This window comes from Podarcis muralis, chromosome 5 (genome assembly GCF_964188315.1).
Source record: "Podarcis muralis chromosome 5, rPodMur119.hap1.1, whole genome shotgun sequence".
In the NCBI taxonomy this organism is placed as follows: domain Eukaryota; kingdom Metazoa; phylum Chordata; class Lepidosauria; order Squamata; family Lacertidae; genus Podarcis; species Podarcis muralis.
In genome coordinates this window covers 43,762,873-43,776,513 of record NC_135659.1, presented here as the reverse complement: position 1 = coordinate 43,776,513, position 13,641 = coordinate 43,762,873, and the positions used below count along the sequence as shown (strand labels likewise).

The 13,641-nt window shown below is 43.2% G+C and overlaps 1 protein-coding gene across 1 annotated transcript in view; it reads right to left on the bottom strand.

Annotated features, from left to right (window-relative positions):
• The window catches only part of C8B (complement C8 beta chain), a 32,856-nt gene extending 23,789 nt beyond the window's left edge, over positions 1 to 9,067 (bottom strand). The window contains exons 1-2 of the mRNA XM_028733328.2: positions 8,874 to 9,067; positions 3,782 to 3,938 (exon numbers count right to left, since the gene is read on the bottom strand). Coding sequence (XP_028589161.2) covers positions 3,782 to 3,938; positions 8,874 to 8,965 — 249 coding nt within the window. The 5' untranslated portion in view covers positions 8,966 to 9,067. The remainder of the gene's footprint in view (positions 1 to 3,781; positions 3,939 to 8,873) is intronic.
• Positions 9,068 to 13,641: the final 4,574 nt, after the last annotated feature.

The following is a 13,641-nucleotide window of genomic DNA, read 5'->3' as shown; positions in this document are numbered from 1 at the left end:
TTCATTACCCACCCCCCGGTCCTTGCACCTTCAGAGGTAGGGAGAAAAAGAGTGATTTGGGACACTTTGGTGGCCTGCCTGTGAAACTCCTTTCCCAGGAAGACCTGTCTGACTGCTGTTCTGTTGTTCTTCTGAAGTTGGGGAAAACTTTTATTCCCTTTTTAACGAGTATTCTATGTGGGGCTGCCCTTGAGACTGACCCAGAAACTTCAGTGGGTGCAGAATGCCGCGGCTCACCACGGGATCACATTCACCCGGTGCTATACCAGCTGCACTGGCTCCCGGTGGAGTATAGGATCAGGTTTAAGGTGCTGGTTTTAACCTTTAAAGCACTATACGGCCCAGGACCCTCGTACCTACGGGACCGTCTCTCATGGTATGTCCCATGGAGGACCTTACGGTCTTCAAATAAAAACATCTTGGAGATTCCTGGCCACAGGGAGATTAGACTGGCCTCAACCAGAGCTAGGGCTTTTTCAGCCATGGCCCCGATCTGGTGGAACGCTCTGTCGCAAGAGACCAGGGCCCTGCGGGACTTGACATCTTTCCACAAGGCCTGCAAGACGGAGCTGTTCCAGCAGGCCTTTCGCCAAGGCACAGTCTGACCCCCTCTCTCCATCTGTAATCCTCATAGAACTCTAGCCCAATGGTTGCCATTAATTTGATTCTGAATTGATTTTAGAATGTATTTTAATCAATTGACTGTGATTTTATGTAAATTGTGCTATTCTTACTGTTGTTAGCTGCTATGAGCCCAGCTTTGGCCAGAGAGGGCAGGATATAAATAAAAATTTCTTCCTCTTCTTCTTCTTCTTCTTCTTCTTCTTCTTCTTCTTCTTCTTCTTCACAGCATTGATTCTGAGAGGTCTAATTCTGATTGAAGCCCAGTTTTCTCCCCACTAACACAGAATAGTGGCCTGGCTACATGTTCCTTCTTGTATCAGACAAAACCATGCAGGCTGTAGGCCACTTAAGCTCTTAGCGCATAAGCAAAGCTGGCCAGGGATAGGATGGGGGCAAGTAGATCATCACTGTTGATAGGATTCGCACATAATTCATGTACCCTGCAGCTGGGAGCATTGCTTCGATGAGAGGATCGGGGTGGAAAGTCAAGGCTCTAATTTAATGCTCTGAAGTAGCATGCTGGCAAGTCTTGTCACCGCAGGCATCACTCCCTTGCCTTCACATCCCCCTTTGCCCCTGGGTTGGCAATTGGGGAATTAGGAGAAAATACCCCTGAAGAAGCCAGTTCTGGCTAAGAGACTTCTAGGTACTGACATCTCCTCTAGGAACTGCAGCAGTTTTTGGATCAGCTGATGTCGCTGAATTGGTCCTCTGCTCTTGGTGGATGACTCCTGCCTTTTTGCTTATCTGCCTGCTCTTCTGCCAACCATGACTCACCTCCCATGCTCCACCAAACTGCAGGTGGTTTCCTTTCCTTGGGACCACTCTACTTTTTTAAAAAATGTTCCTAGCATCCTCACCTTCTCCCATGGTCTCCAGAAGCCCTTCTTGCTAGCAAAGGTCCAATCCTGCCCAAAACTACTTACTAAGTGCCTGACAGGGTCCCAATTTCCATTACCTCTGACACCCTCCAAAATCTTCCATCCAGAAACACTAAGTGAGCAGGTCTGTGGAAATCTCTGGGGTTTACTTAGTACCAGATACACGTATCTTCCATCCTGCCTTGTCATACCATTAGGGCACATTTCAGAGATCAGATGTGCTCATGCAACTCTTTTCTATGATTTCATATTTGCTGTGGGCTTTAACCTATGCTGCCCCTGTTCATTGTTGACAGGGTGACTAGGAGGCCCATATGCAATGTATCACCAGTGCTGTCAGTTTCATTGTGATGCTGTGAAAGATGTCATGGGAGAAAGGCCTCAAACTTTTACTGGCTTTTGTGTACTTTCAGTCATATGCTAGAGTGCTGATAAGCTCTATACCTCTAGATGCAACAGCCAGCATGCAATAAAACCTTCTCAGTTACAAGTTCAATATTATCTGTGCTCTCCTCGGTTTGCTATATCCACTTTTCTTAGCATCTAATACAATAGGGCTTTCAGCTGCTATTCCAATAACAAAAGTAATGATGATAAATAATCATATGTAAGCTGTGGCTTTGAGCAAGGCCAAAGAATGACTACTCAAAAAATGAGTAGCCTTAGCATGGTGACAAGATGATATTATACGGCACTTTTGAAGATAATGGGAATCTTACCACTAATGTCTGTAACAATCAAAGCCTTAGTCTGAAGACACTTTGTAGGTGGAAAATGCTCAAGGATGAAAAATGAGCGGCTGTGGGCCATAATCTCCCAGCCAAAAGCAAGGATATTGAGGGTGCTCCACACAAATGGGCTCTACATCAAGAGTGCCCTAGCATAGCTAGTAAAGTGTGGCAACTCCCCAGTCACTTTCTGTACAAGAAAGACAATAAAAGGCTTGCTCCCCCACAGCTGTGCAAAGTGCTTTGCTGACCCCATGTTCTATGGTTAGCTCTAAGGGCTAGCAAAGCACATTGTGCTGCCCTCCCAAATGCCACACAGCCAGCTGGTTGCTGGGCGTTTTTGTGAAATGCTGCACAAGGGACTGACAGGTGTCATTGACCTGACATCAGATAATTTGAAAGGAGGGTTGTCCTGCCAACCTGTCAAAGGTGGCCTGTGGGGGTGGGGGAGAATAGGAAACTGACCCACTGGAGCAACAGAAAACATATCTGCTCCATCTTTGCAGTGGGACTGCAAGCAGGCTTTTTAAGTGGATACAAAACTGGATTGCCATTAAATACTGAAGTTGGGATTATGATACCTCTGTTGAAAATAAGTGGAAGTAAGAGAAGACAATGGGTGGTGGACATGCTCATTTTTAAATCATCGCTTTCTCCAGACAGCACTTGGTGCTGATAAATTGTTTTTTGTTTTTTTTTAATTTACCATTATGAAATGTGGACAACCAAACAGGTATGTGCAGCTGAACAGGTACAATGAGGTCTTAAATTCAGACCAGGTATTTGGGCCCCATAAATTGAACTGAACTGATTAATCTGCAGATTGACACCACCTGGGAATACTGGAAGAGGAAGCGGTGTCTATGTTGTGCTTGTGTAAGTGCAACTCTGGTACCTGTTGGCTGAGCTGGTGTGATGGCATTGGATGCTCATGAACTTTCCTACTGTTTAGGGAATAGAGCTTGTCAAAATGATTGTAATCCAACTTTTGAAGGAAGGAAAAGTTGCTGGTTTGACAAGGATTGCAGCACAGTCCCTTGGGATGAGAGTATGCTTGAGGGACAGGCTGGAGACTAGAAGTGCATGGAAGCTAAAGGCCCCAAAGGCAATGGGGGTGAATGAAGGAAAAAGAAATTTGGGGCAAGATAAATAATGGCTTGAGGGAAGGGAGCAAAGGAAATGAGGACAAACTAAGTTTCTTTTCTCATCCGCATTTTTAAAAAACTTTATTTCAAAACAAAATTTTATATTGTTGCTTTTAAGGAAGGGACTCTTGGGGGGGGGGGGAGCCACATAGATCAGTATGGCTTTGTATGCTCTGTGGAATGTCTATGTATAGATATGAGAACACAAAAGGCCACCCACAAGGCACAAGTGGGCATTTTTCAGTGCTCTGCTCTGAAAAATGAGGACCCAAGGAAACGATGTGTAATAGAGACATGGAGTTGAAAGGGAGCCATTTTGATTTGAATTAATCAGCCACTTTGCAAGCTTCTCATTGCAATACATTGAAATACCACACAAACAGATGACCACAAAGACACTCACCCTTTTCCTCTGGCAAGGATCGCAAGTGCTCCATGATGACCAGCTGGAAAGTGTACAATCGATGGGCTGTGGTGGGTTGCTGGGAGACCGGCGCCATCTGCCTTTGGTCACATTGGTATCAGCTCCGTATAGTTGAAGAGAACTGTCTTTTTCTCCACTGCATTTTAATAGAGGGAAAGCTATTTTTTCATTAGGGCGCATGTCAATCTGTCTCCTATTTCTTAATGCCAGCACCCACCTGGGCACCAGTTTAGAGCACTTCCCATTCACAGAAAGAGAAACGAGGTGTCCAATTAAAGTACACAACAGTTTTGCCACTCTGCCTTGTGCAAAATTCAAGTTGCACAACCAACTCAAGTATTGTAATTGCTGCACGAGCGAAATCCCACATAATTGAATTCTTGTGTGATTACTAAGGATGTGTGATGCAGAACTCTGCATGGACCACTGCATGCCCATCAGCATACCACTGAGAGGCATTTATTGTTGAAAACAGTCAACATACAGCCTACATCCCCAGTACTAATGGGTGTATAGATAGTATCCAGAGTTGATGTTGCATCTCAGCTTGAGGTGATGCCAATTGACCAAAACTCACTGAAACTCAGTAAATGGTGATACAAAATCTAATAAGCCCAGGCTGAATTTAACCTGCCACTTTGAAGTGGCTTCCTAGCTATTGGCTGAATTGCTATGATGTCACAGAAGCTTGATATTCAGAGCTTATTCACTGTATTGAATTAGTAGTCCTCCTTCCACCCTTCCTGCTCTCTCCACAAGTATATGGTTCTCACTGGATTAGGTAACTGATAGGTGGATTTGTAGCTGGTTGACTGACCAAACCCAAAGTGTGCTCATTAATGGTTCCTCATCATTCTGGAAAAAAGTGACGACAAGTAGGGTGCTACAGGGTTCTTTCTGTCCTGGGCAGGGGTGCTGACATGGAACCCAGGTTATGGGTAGTGGAGCCCATGACGTAACATGCCGTCATGACGTCGTGACATCATGATGCCACGTTGTGTCGGTGGCTCAGCTGCACTTCTGAGGCCTCGCAGGGTTTTGAAGGGCCTCGCAAGACCTCTGATGTGACTTCCGGTTTCTACTGGAAGTCACATTCAGAGGCCTCTGTCATTGCTTTTAAGACCTTGCAAGGCCTTGGAGGTCACATCTGAGGCCTCGCGAGTCCTTTGATGTGACTTCCGGTTTGTATTGGAAATCGGGTTCGGAGGCCTGGCAGGGCCTCTGACCTCCTCTGGGAGGTCGCATCAGGTCTCTAGTAGAAACTGGAAGTCGTGTCGGAACCCCATGTTGTGAGAGCTAAGCAAAAATAAAAAATAAAATTGTGGGTGCCCTGGAATCCAGGGGCCCCTAGACCTGACATCTATGGTCCTGGGCCTATAGCTGTTCAGCATCTTTATCAACAACTTGAGGGCATGCTCATCAAATTTGCAGATGACATCAAACTGGTATTCAGAAGTATTAATGCTTGAGACTGCGGGAGTCGGTAGGGATCAGTGGCTAGCCTGTGACCTTCAAATGCTGCTGGCCTACAACTCCCACCACCCTCAGCCAGCATGGCCAGTGATTAGGGATGGTGAGTATTGTAGTTTGGCAACATCAGGAGGGCAACAGGTCAACCATACCTGCCTTATAGCATGGCTGCAGCTTGAACATGGATAATTTATGGGAATCTTTCATGCCTTCACTCTGACATGCATATGAGACAGAGATGAGACACAGAGGAGTCACAAATGGCCGGGTTTCCATTCCGCCTCTTTAACATATGAAGGGATTTTATAGGTTTTAAGTAAAGGTAAAGGTACCCCTGCCCGTACGGGCCAGTCGTGTCCGACTCTAGGGTTGTGCGCTCATCTCACTTAAGAGGCCGGGAGGCAGCGCTGTCTGCAGACACTTCAGGGTCACGTGGCCAGCGTGACAAAGCTGCTCTGGCGAGCCAGCACCAGCGCAGCACACGGAAACGCCGTTTACCTTCCCGCTATAAAGTGGTACCTATTTATCTACTTGCACTTGGGGGTGCTTTCGAACTGCTAGGTGGGCAGGAGCTGGGACCGAAAGACGGGAGCTCACACCGCCGCGGGGATTCAAACCGCCGACCATACGATCGGCAAGTCCTAGGCACTGAGGTTTTACCCACAGCGCCACCCGCGTCCCCTTTATAGGTTTTAATCTATATGTATTAGTACAAATGGAGGAAGGTAAAACAAATGTATACACACAACCAATTCACTTTCTGTAACTAATACAATACCTGATAGGAATCTATTCTTTTCCTTGTATATTATACAACCCATCAACGGTTTCCCATGAAACAGAGAGAATACTTCATATTTCAATTTGACACACTGACGATTGTTACCTCCATGTAAAACATTAAGAGTCAAATGTTAAGCCCTTTTTTCTCAGACAAGGCTATTAATAAAAACCTGATAAGTCTCTCTGTGTGCATGTGGTGTAAAGCCTTTGACTGCACAAATGACATGAAATAATACTAGAAAACCTCCTGATATCACCAGCAAAAAGAAATCTATTTAGTGATCATTTTCAGGGTTGAGTATGCCTCTTCAGATGTTCTATATCAGAAACATACGGAAACAAAACAACAACAATAATAATATATAGAAAAGAAGAGGCAGTAAGGATTTGCGCACTAGCTGTGCCCCCACCACTCAATCATCCTCCATAAGTTGATCTTCTGAACCTGGGAGACTCCGCATGAACTCCTAAGTGTCTCCTCATGCATTTTAGAATTGGAGTCCTAAAAGACTGCCCTCCAAGTTATGCTTGCTAGCACACTTATCACTGCCCTCTTCCTCCTCCTCCTCCTCCTCCTCCTCCTCCTCCGTTTTCCAGAATGACATATAACGTATTTTACTGCTAGTCTGAAAACTGTGTGGTCCACCAAGCCATATTCAGTCCCAAGGATTGTTAAGCCTGTTCTACTGCTGCCTTCTAGGGTTGGAAAAATGGGAGGGGGAGTGTCAACTGCTTGGCAGAAGGATGCAGCATTTGGCTTGGGGGGCCTGCAAATTGTGCAGTCCTGTTTTAATGAGCTCCCTTAGGATTAGGGAGGCAAGATGTGCCTGTTTCAAAGACACCTTCAAATAGGTCTCATTGTATTTTCCAAGGAATACAAAACATGGCGGGGAGTGGCAGTGTTTTGCCATCCTTAACACACAGATCCATGAGTCTTATTTATAAATTTTTCTGGAGCAATAAGCATGCCTTGTTGTCGCAACTATTACTTCCTACAATCAATTTTCTGAAAGTCTTTGGGAATGTAATCAAACTTTAATTACAAAAGAAATTAAAATGATAATTAATTTTTCACTGGCAGTTAATAAAAGCTTCCATCCACCTTGATTATGGTGGGTTAAACACCCAGAGCAGGGTGTAAATTCTGCTTCGAGGAGTAATTTGAAAAACAACAACAACAGCAAGCCAGAAATAGAGAACAAAGACAAGTGCTATTTTCTAGAAAGATGAAGAGAAATAAACAATGCAGAAATAATTAAGATGGGAATGCCACTGGCTTCAACAATTTCTTTTAGCAGAAGCAGGTTTGCAACAAGTAGATTTACATGACGTAAGTGTACATTTTACACCGCCTTGATATATTCCAATTGCTTGCCCAGTTAAGGAAATAATTAATACTTCTCTTAATTGTACTGCTTACAACTTAATCGGGCATTGAAGGGTCTGATCGAAAGGGAAACACAATATACCTACCTGACATCTGCTTAACACTTTTTGTCATATTAAAATAAATGAGTGCTATTATTAATATTAGGAACAAAAAGCAGTTAAGTAGCGAGGGGTGGCTGTTCCTGGCATAGAGTGCAATTCTGCAGAATAAGATGACAAAAGGGGTTGATGGGAGAAGAGATTATACATAATGACGGTCTGACAAAGTTACAACAGGGCAGCAGTGTAGGAGAGGTGGAGGGCTTTAAAAGTAAGGATGAAGTGCCTGAGGTTAACATGTAGGGAAACAGAATTACATGATCAAACAATAGGTGAAAAATATGAATTTAGTGTGTGTGGCTTTTTTTAAAAAAGGGAAGATTTTGCAGAAGAGGGAGTTAGTAGGAAAGAAGTTATAGTCGTCTTCCAGATGACTTCCTGATAGACGTAGATGTACAGGAAAAGGCAACTCTGGGAAATGTAGTAAAGGACGCAGAGTTTGCTTGGCTGCTAGAGGAGAAGGACAGGAAGATGTCAAAGGTGGCCCTTTAGTGGCATGCCTCTGAGAAGGGCAGGCGACAATACCTAAGAAACCCAGAGTGAAGATTCTTTAAGTATTACACTAGCATTGTGGAAGAACCATGTCCATGTGTTTATCCTATAGGCATCAGTGTGATATTTAAAGGCCTACAGCCACATGGACCTTTCCCACAGAATCAGCTCTAGTGTTGCAGGCCTTTAAATGTTATATAAGAACAGTGGGATAAACTTATAAACAGCAGCATAGCTCCTGTAATGGAAGGTGAAGGATTCATGGTTGCAGACCTTCCAAGTGTCCCTGTTTTCCAGGGGCAGTACCGGAGTTGCAGAAGCTGTCCTGGTTCCAGATTTGATCCCAGAATGTCCTGGGAGAAATGCTGTAAGGTATGGAATAGGACACCCCTATTTCATTGGATAAGTGTTGGAAGATATGTGGTTGACAGCATGGAAACAGAAGGTATCACCCATATGAAGTGGAGTATGTGAAAAAGTGGAAGTGACAAGTTGGCATATACAATATTCACTCCCCATCCCCCACCCCCCCATATCTTAAATTTTAGACTCGACTAGGCAAGACAGCCACAGGGAGAAAGATGTTACTGAATATCAGAGCACCATTTCACATACTTTGGAGTCTCCAAGCGATCAGGCTTGTTCAAATGCATGTCACTTTGCAACATGTTCAGTTCAATATGGTCCTCCTTTGGTAAAACTTTGCTACTAATCCAGAAATAGCTCAAGAGGCACTTTCTATGTACCACACAAATATCAGAACAGAAGGTTACCATTAAACGTCACTATCTATCACGTTACCATACTGATATTGGTTTGAAAAACAATATTCACTTACCTGGAGCAATGCAAATTTAAGAAGCTTATGCTTGCACAGATCACGAAAACTCTGGTCAGCCACGAACAAAAGAGTATAGATGCTGCACTCATGTTTTAAAGTACTGTGGGAAATCTATAGCAGGTTTCTTTACTAATTCCGTTTGCTACTGTGTTTGAAAACAGTGGGGCGAGCAAAGTGGATTAGTAGCTGTTTCCCAGCAGGCAAACAAAAGATAAGCTACCTTCCAACAAATTTAACAAAGTTTACTGGTTGGACAGAGCCTTCTACTGGGCCGCTGGAAAACTGTTGGAGAAATTCGGAGACATGAAGCACAGCTCAGGACCTGTTTACTGGCCTATCTTACATAAATCTAAGGCTGCAATCCTATAGCCAGTTATGGAGATTTAAAATTGGAACTCTTTGCATAGTAACCTGGGTGTAACATGCCTTATTGGACAGTGGGACTTACTACAGAGTAAGGAGGCACAGCAGGGGACTGCAACCCCTGTTAACTTCTACCTCTAATTGGCTTCCCATTTGCGGATTAACATTACAATTCTTTGTATTTAATGGTGCTTAGTCTCAGGTAAGTATAGGATTTCACGAGTAAAGTATTTAAAATCTTAATTTAGAAAAGATTTGAATAGGAAATCATTATCGCCCTCAAAGCCCAGTTACTACTTTTCTGTTTTCATCCTGAAATAATCAATCACAATGAGTTAAAACACAGAGACTTCCTTGATTCTGGAGGAAAACTAAACCATCTGCTAAAAGTATAGGAGATCCTGGTCAAGATCGATAAATGCTTTAGGGTTACACACACACACACACACACACACACACACACACACACACTTATTTTTAATTGTAGCTTTTTATTTCATATCAGCCACATCTTGAATAATACACTGCAGATCATATTCTGCAGCTATAACCACTCCCCATCAGAATAAAAACAAGGGTCATGAAAAGAAGAGCCAGTGTCTACAACTAGACACAACTGCTTACAGTCTGATGCTTGGTTAAAGGTATATTTTCACTACCCGTCATAAGCAGGTGGGAATTCCACAGATAACAAGGACTGTACTGATTTAATTGTAGTTGAATGCTTGTGCCAGACCTCAACCACCAGCAATTGCTTCTTTTCCCTACCAATTATAAATAGAGTCACGAGCTCCTTTAGATAATGAGTTGAGCACAATCTTATCTTTGATGGCCGTTAGTACATCAAATTTCTAAGGAGGTTATGTTGATTTATGTGTAAATTTATTTGTAAGTTTTTACAAACTTTCAAGGCAGCTAACAATCTGATACAATACAACGCCATTAAAAAACCCCAGAAGAATTGATAAAACAAACCATAAGCCAATTGGGGAAGAAAAAAAACAGAAAACAAAACTGGGGGAATAACATTATAGAATTCTATTTGCAGTGCTACCACTAAAAGGGCCCTGTTTTCAGACATTCTCCTTGAGGAGACCTGGAGGGCAGCTTCTACGCACTTTAACTTGTTTGGCACAAATTCTTCAGGTACAGTCATACCTTGGGTTAAAGTAGCTTCGGGTTGAGCGTTTTTGGGTTGCGCTCCGCGGCAACCCGGATGTAACAGAATGCATTACTTCCGGGTTTCGCCGCTCGTGCAGACGCTCAAAATGACATCACGTGCATGCGCAGCAAATTGTGGCACGTGCAGACGCACAGACATGGGTTGCGTTCGCTTCAGGATGCGAACGGGGCTCCGGAACGGATCCTGTTTTCATCCAGAGGCACCACTGTATTCTAATTACTATCATGAAATCCAAAAGACATGAATTACTACAACATACATCCCTTATACATTTATAAGTCCCATTCAAACACAAAGCTAAAAAAATAGAATTGTTTTATTGCAATCATTTCTTTACAACAAGCAACTTAGCAACAACCATTTAACAGAGAACTTGTGCCATATCAGCCGACTTATTATGGGAAGTGCTCAGGAAAGCCTGAGTTCTGCCAACTGGATTCTCAGCAGATGGCCTAACCGATAACCTTTCCCCTTCATCGGTATTCAATGAAGACTAACAATTAAGAAAGATGGCTCAGGCTGTCCAAAGGTTTTGTCAGCTTCAAGTCCCATTGGTCCCATGACTAACAAAGATGTTTCTAGCAGTGGCTTGACCTTTGATGTGATCAATTTCACTGTTAATCATTAGTGCACAGATAAAATGCCATTTACTGGAAAGTTTGTGGATCACTGTTTGCACAGAAGGCAAGCAGTATCACCTGAGATTATAGATACAAAAAATGTTGTATATTTTATAAAAAGACAATGCAGAACAGAATCCGACGACCTACAGTGAGTGTCATTTAGAAACAACAATAGCACCCAATTACTAAATAGGGAAATATAATTTATAATCTGTTGTTTTTCCAAAATACTTTTATTTATTGTTCTGCAGTATTAACCAGATATATGTTAGAATGAAAAAGTACACAGAAAGTTAGCGATCGTATTAGATACAGTCGTACCTTGGTTTGCATACGTTTTGGATTACAAACCTGTCAAACCTGGAAGTGGGTGTCCAGGTTTGCAACCTTTTTTTGGATTACAACCCCCCCTTTTTTTGGATTACGAACAATTTTTTCTGGAGGCCCCATTGGCGAAAGCACGCCTTGGGTTGCAACCTGTTTTGGTTTACAAACGGACCCCCGGAACAGATTATGGTTGTAAACCAAGGTACCACTGTATTTTGGTTCAAAAGTATCATAAATGAGACACCAAGCAGACATAACTGGGTACATGTTTGTACATACAAGAGTGGCTGCCAGATTGTGAAGACTAATACAGTGGTACCTCGGGTTAAGTACTTAATTCATTCCAGAGGTCTGTACCTAACCTGAAACTGTTCTTAACCTGAAGCACCACTTTACCTAATGGGGCCTCCTGCTGCTGCTGTGCCGCCAGAACACGATTTCTGTTCTCATCCTGAAGCAAAGTTCTTAACCCGAGGTACTATTTCTGGGTTAGCGGAGTCTGTAACCTGAAGCGTATGTAACTCGAGGTACCACTGTATATTATTCAGTCTTGATTCAAATTAATGGTCAGAAAAGAAAATCATAATATTAACTTGCATGCCAGATCACAGAACAGGTTATATCAAACTTTCAGAGATATTTGCTGTAATCCAGTACAGAGTTAGCAATGCTAATTTGCTAACATCCACTGTTGTCATGCTGCCCTGAAAAGGTTGGCCACGGGTGAATGTAGTCCTTGAGTCAAAAAATGGTTAGCCACTCCTACACTAGACCCTTGGTGGTTTATTCCATCAAGTAGTATGAAATATTCGAGTACAGTGGTACCTCGTGTTATGTACCGCCCGCCTTATGAATGCTGCGGGTTACGTGCTCTGCTAACCCGGAAGTAGATGCCCCCTTGTTGTGACCTTTGCCCTGGGATGCGAGCGGAAGTCACGCTCTGGAGGTGCCCTTAGCGAAAGCACACTTCATGTTACGAATGGTTTCCAGTTACGAACGGACCTCCGGAATGGATTATATACGTAACACGAGGTACCACTGTATTTGAAATTTCAGTTGCTATTAAAGTTTCTGCTGCCTTCAACCACTGGCAAAATTGCTTTGTATATTTTCATACTGACCATAGTAGGTCATTATTCTTATTTGACATAAAGTAACTTGGATAAAGAAGGGACGTGGGTGGCGCTGTGGGTTACACCACAGAGCCTAGGACTTGCCAATCAGGATGTCGGCGGTTCAAATCCCCGTGACAGGGTGAGCTCCCGTTGCTCGGTCCCTGCTCCTGCCAACCTAGCAGTTCGAAAGCACATCAAAGTGCATGTAGATAAATAGGTACCGCTCCGGCGGGAAGGTAAACGGTGTTTCCGTGTGCTGCTCTGGTTAGTCATGCTGGCCACATGACCCGGAAGCTGTACGCCGGCTCCCTCGGCCAATAAAGCGAGATGAGCGCCGCAACCCCAGAATCGGTCACGACTGGACCTAATGGTCAGGGGCCCCTTTACCTTTACCTTAACTTGGATAAAGGACTCATTCAACACCACCTAGAGATCCAGGATTGATGCATAACTGACACTTACCGTACTAACTGTTCACCACAGTACCACATTGTCTTAATTGTTAGGAACATACTCAGTATGAACATTGTTCTTTCCGCCAACTGTTTACAGGCTTTCCCCTCCTTTTAAAACTTTTGACTGGGGTTCCCTTTTGGAAACATGAATGCACTGAAATGTTGTTGGGTCTAAGAGAGCTATGAAATCGGATTATGGAGATAGCAATTTATAAGAAGAGATATTTTGCTGCTAATAATGCCTCAAAGAGGCATGGCTTTTGAGTACATCATTTGTTTTATTAGCTTTCTGATAAAACTTTTTGAGCTTGATAGATGGGCTGCAAGGCAAACATTTCCATGGAGATAAGACTATTTGGAACTGGGGGAAGCTAATTGCTGGACAGTTGTTTCATTAATGAGCCTGATATCCCTTTCCTGCAGCAGAATAATTTCAAAAGGAGATAGGTAATGCTCCTGGAGGGAATTGGAAAATCTCAACAGGGTATCTTGTGTTATTTGTCACTGCCTCACAGATAAGAGAGAGGTCATATGATGTATATATTTCCGTTTATAACCAATTCTGTTTACAATCAGAGGGGGTAAAATTGCATCTTCCTGAACACACATTTATTTTAAACCTACAGGCCCCATTGAGATATAATCTCAGAATTACCTGGTTACTTCTAAGCAAGAAGAGGCAAAAATTAGAAGTAAAAA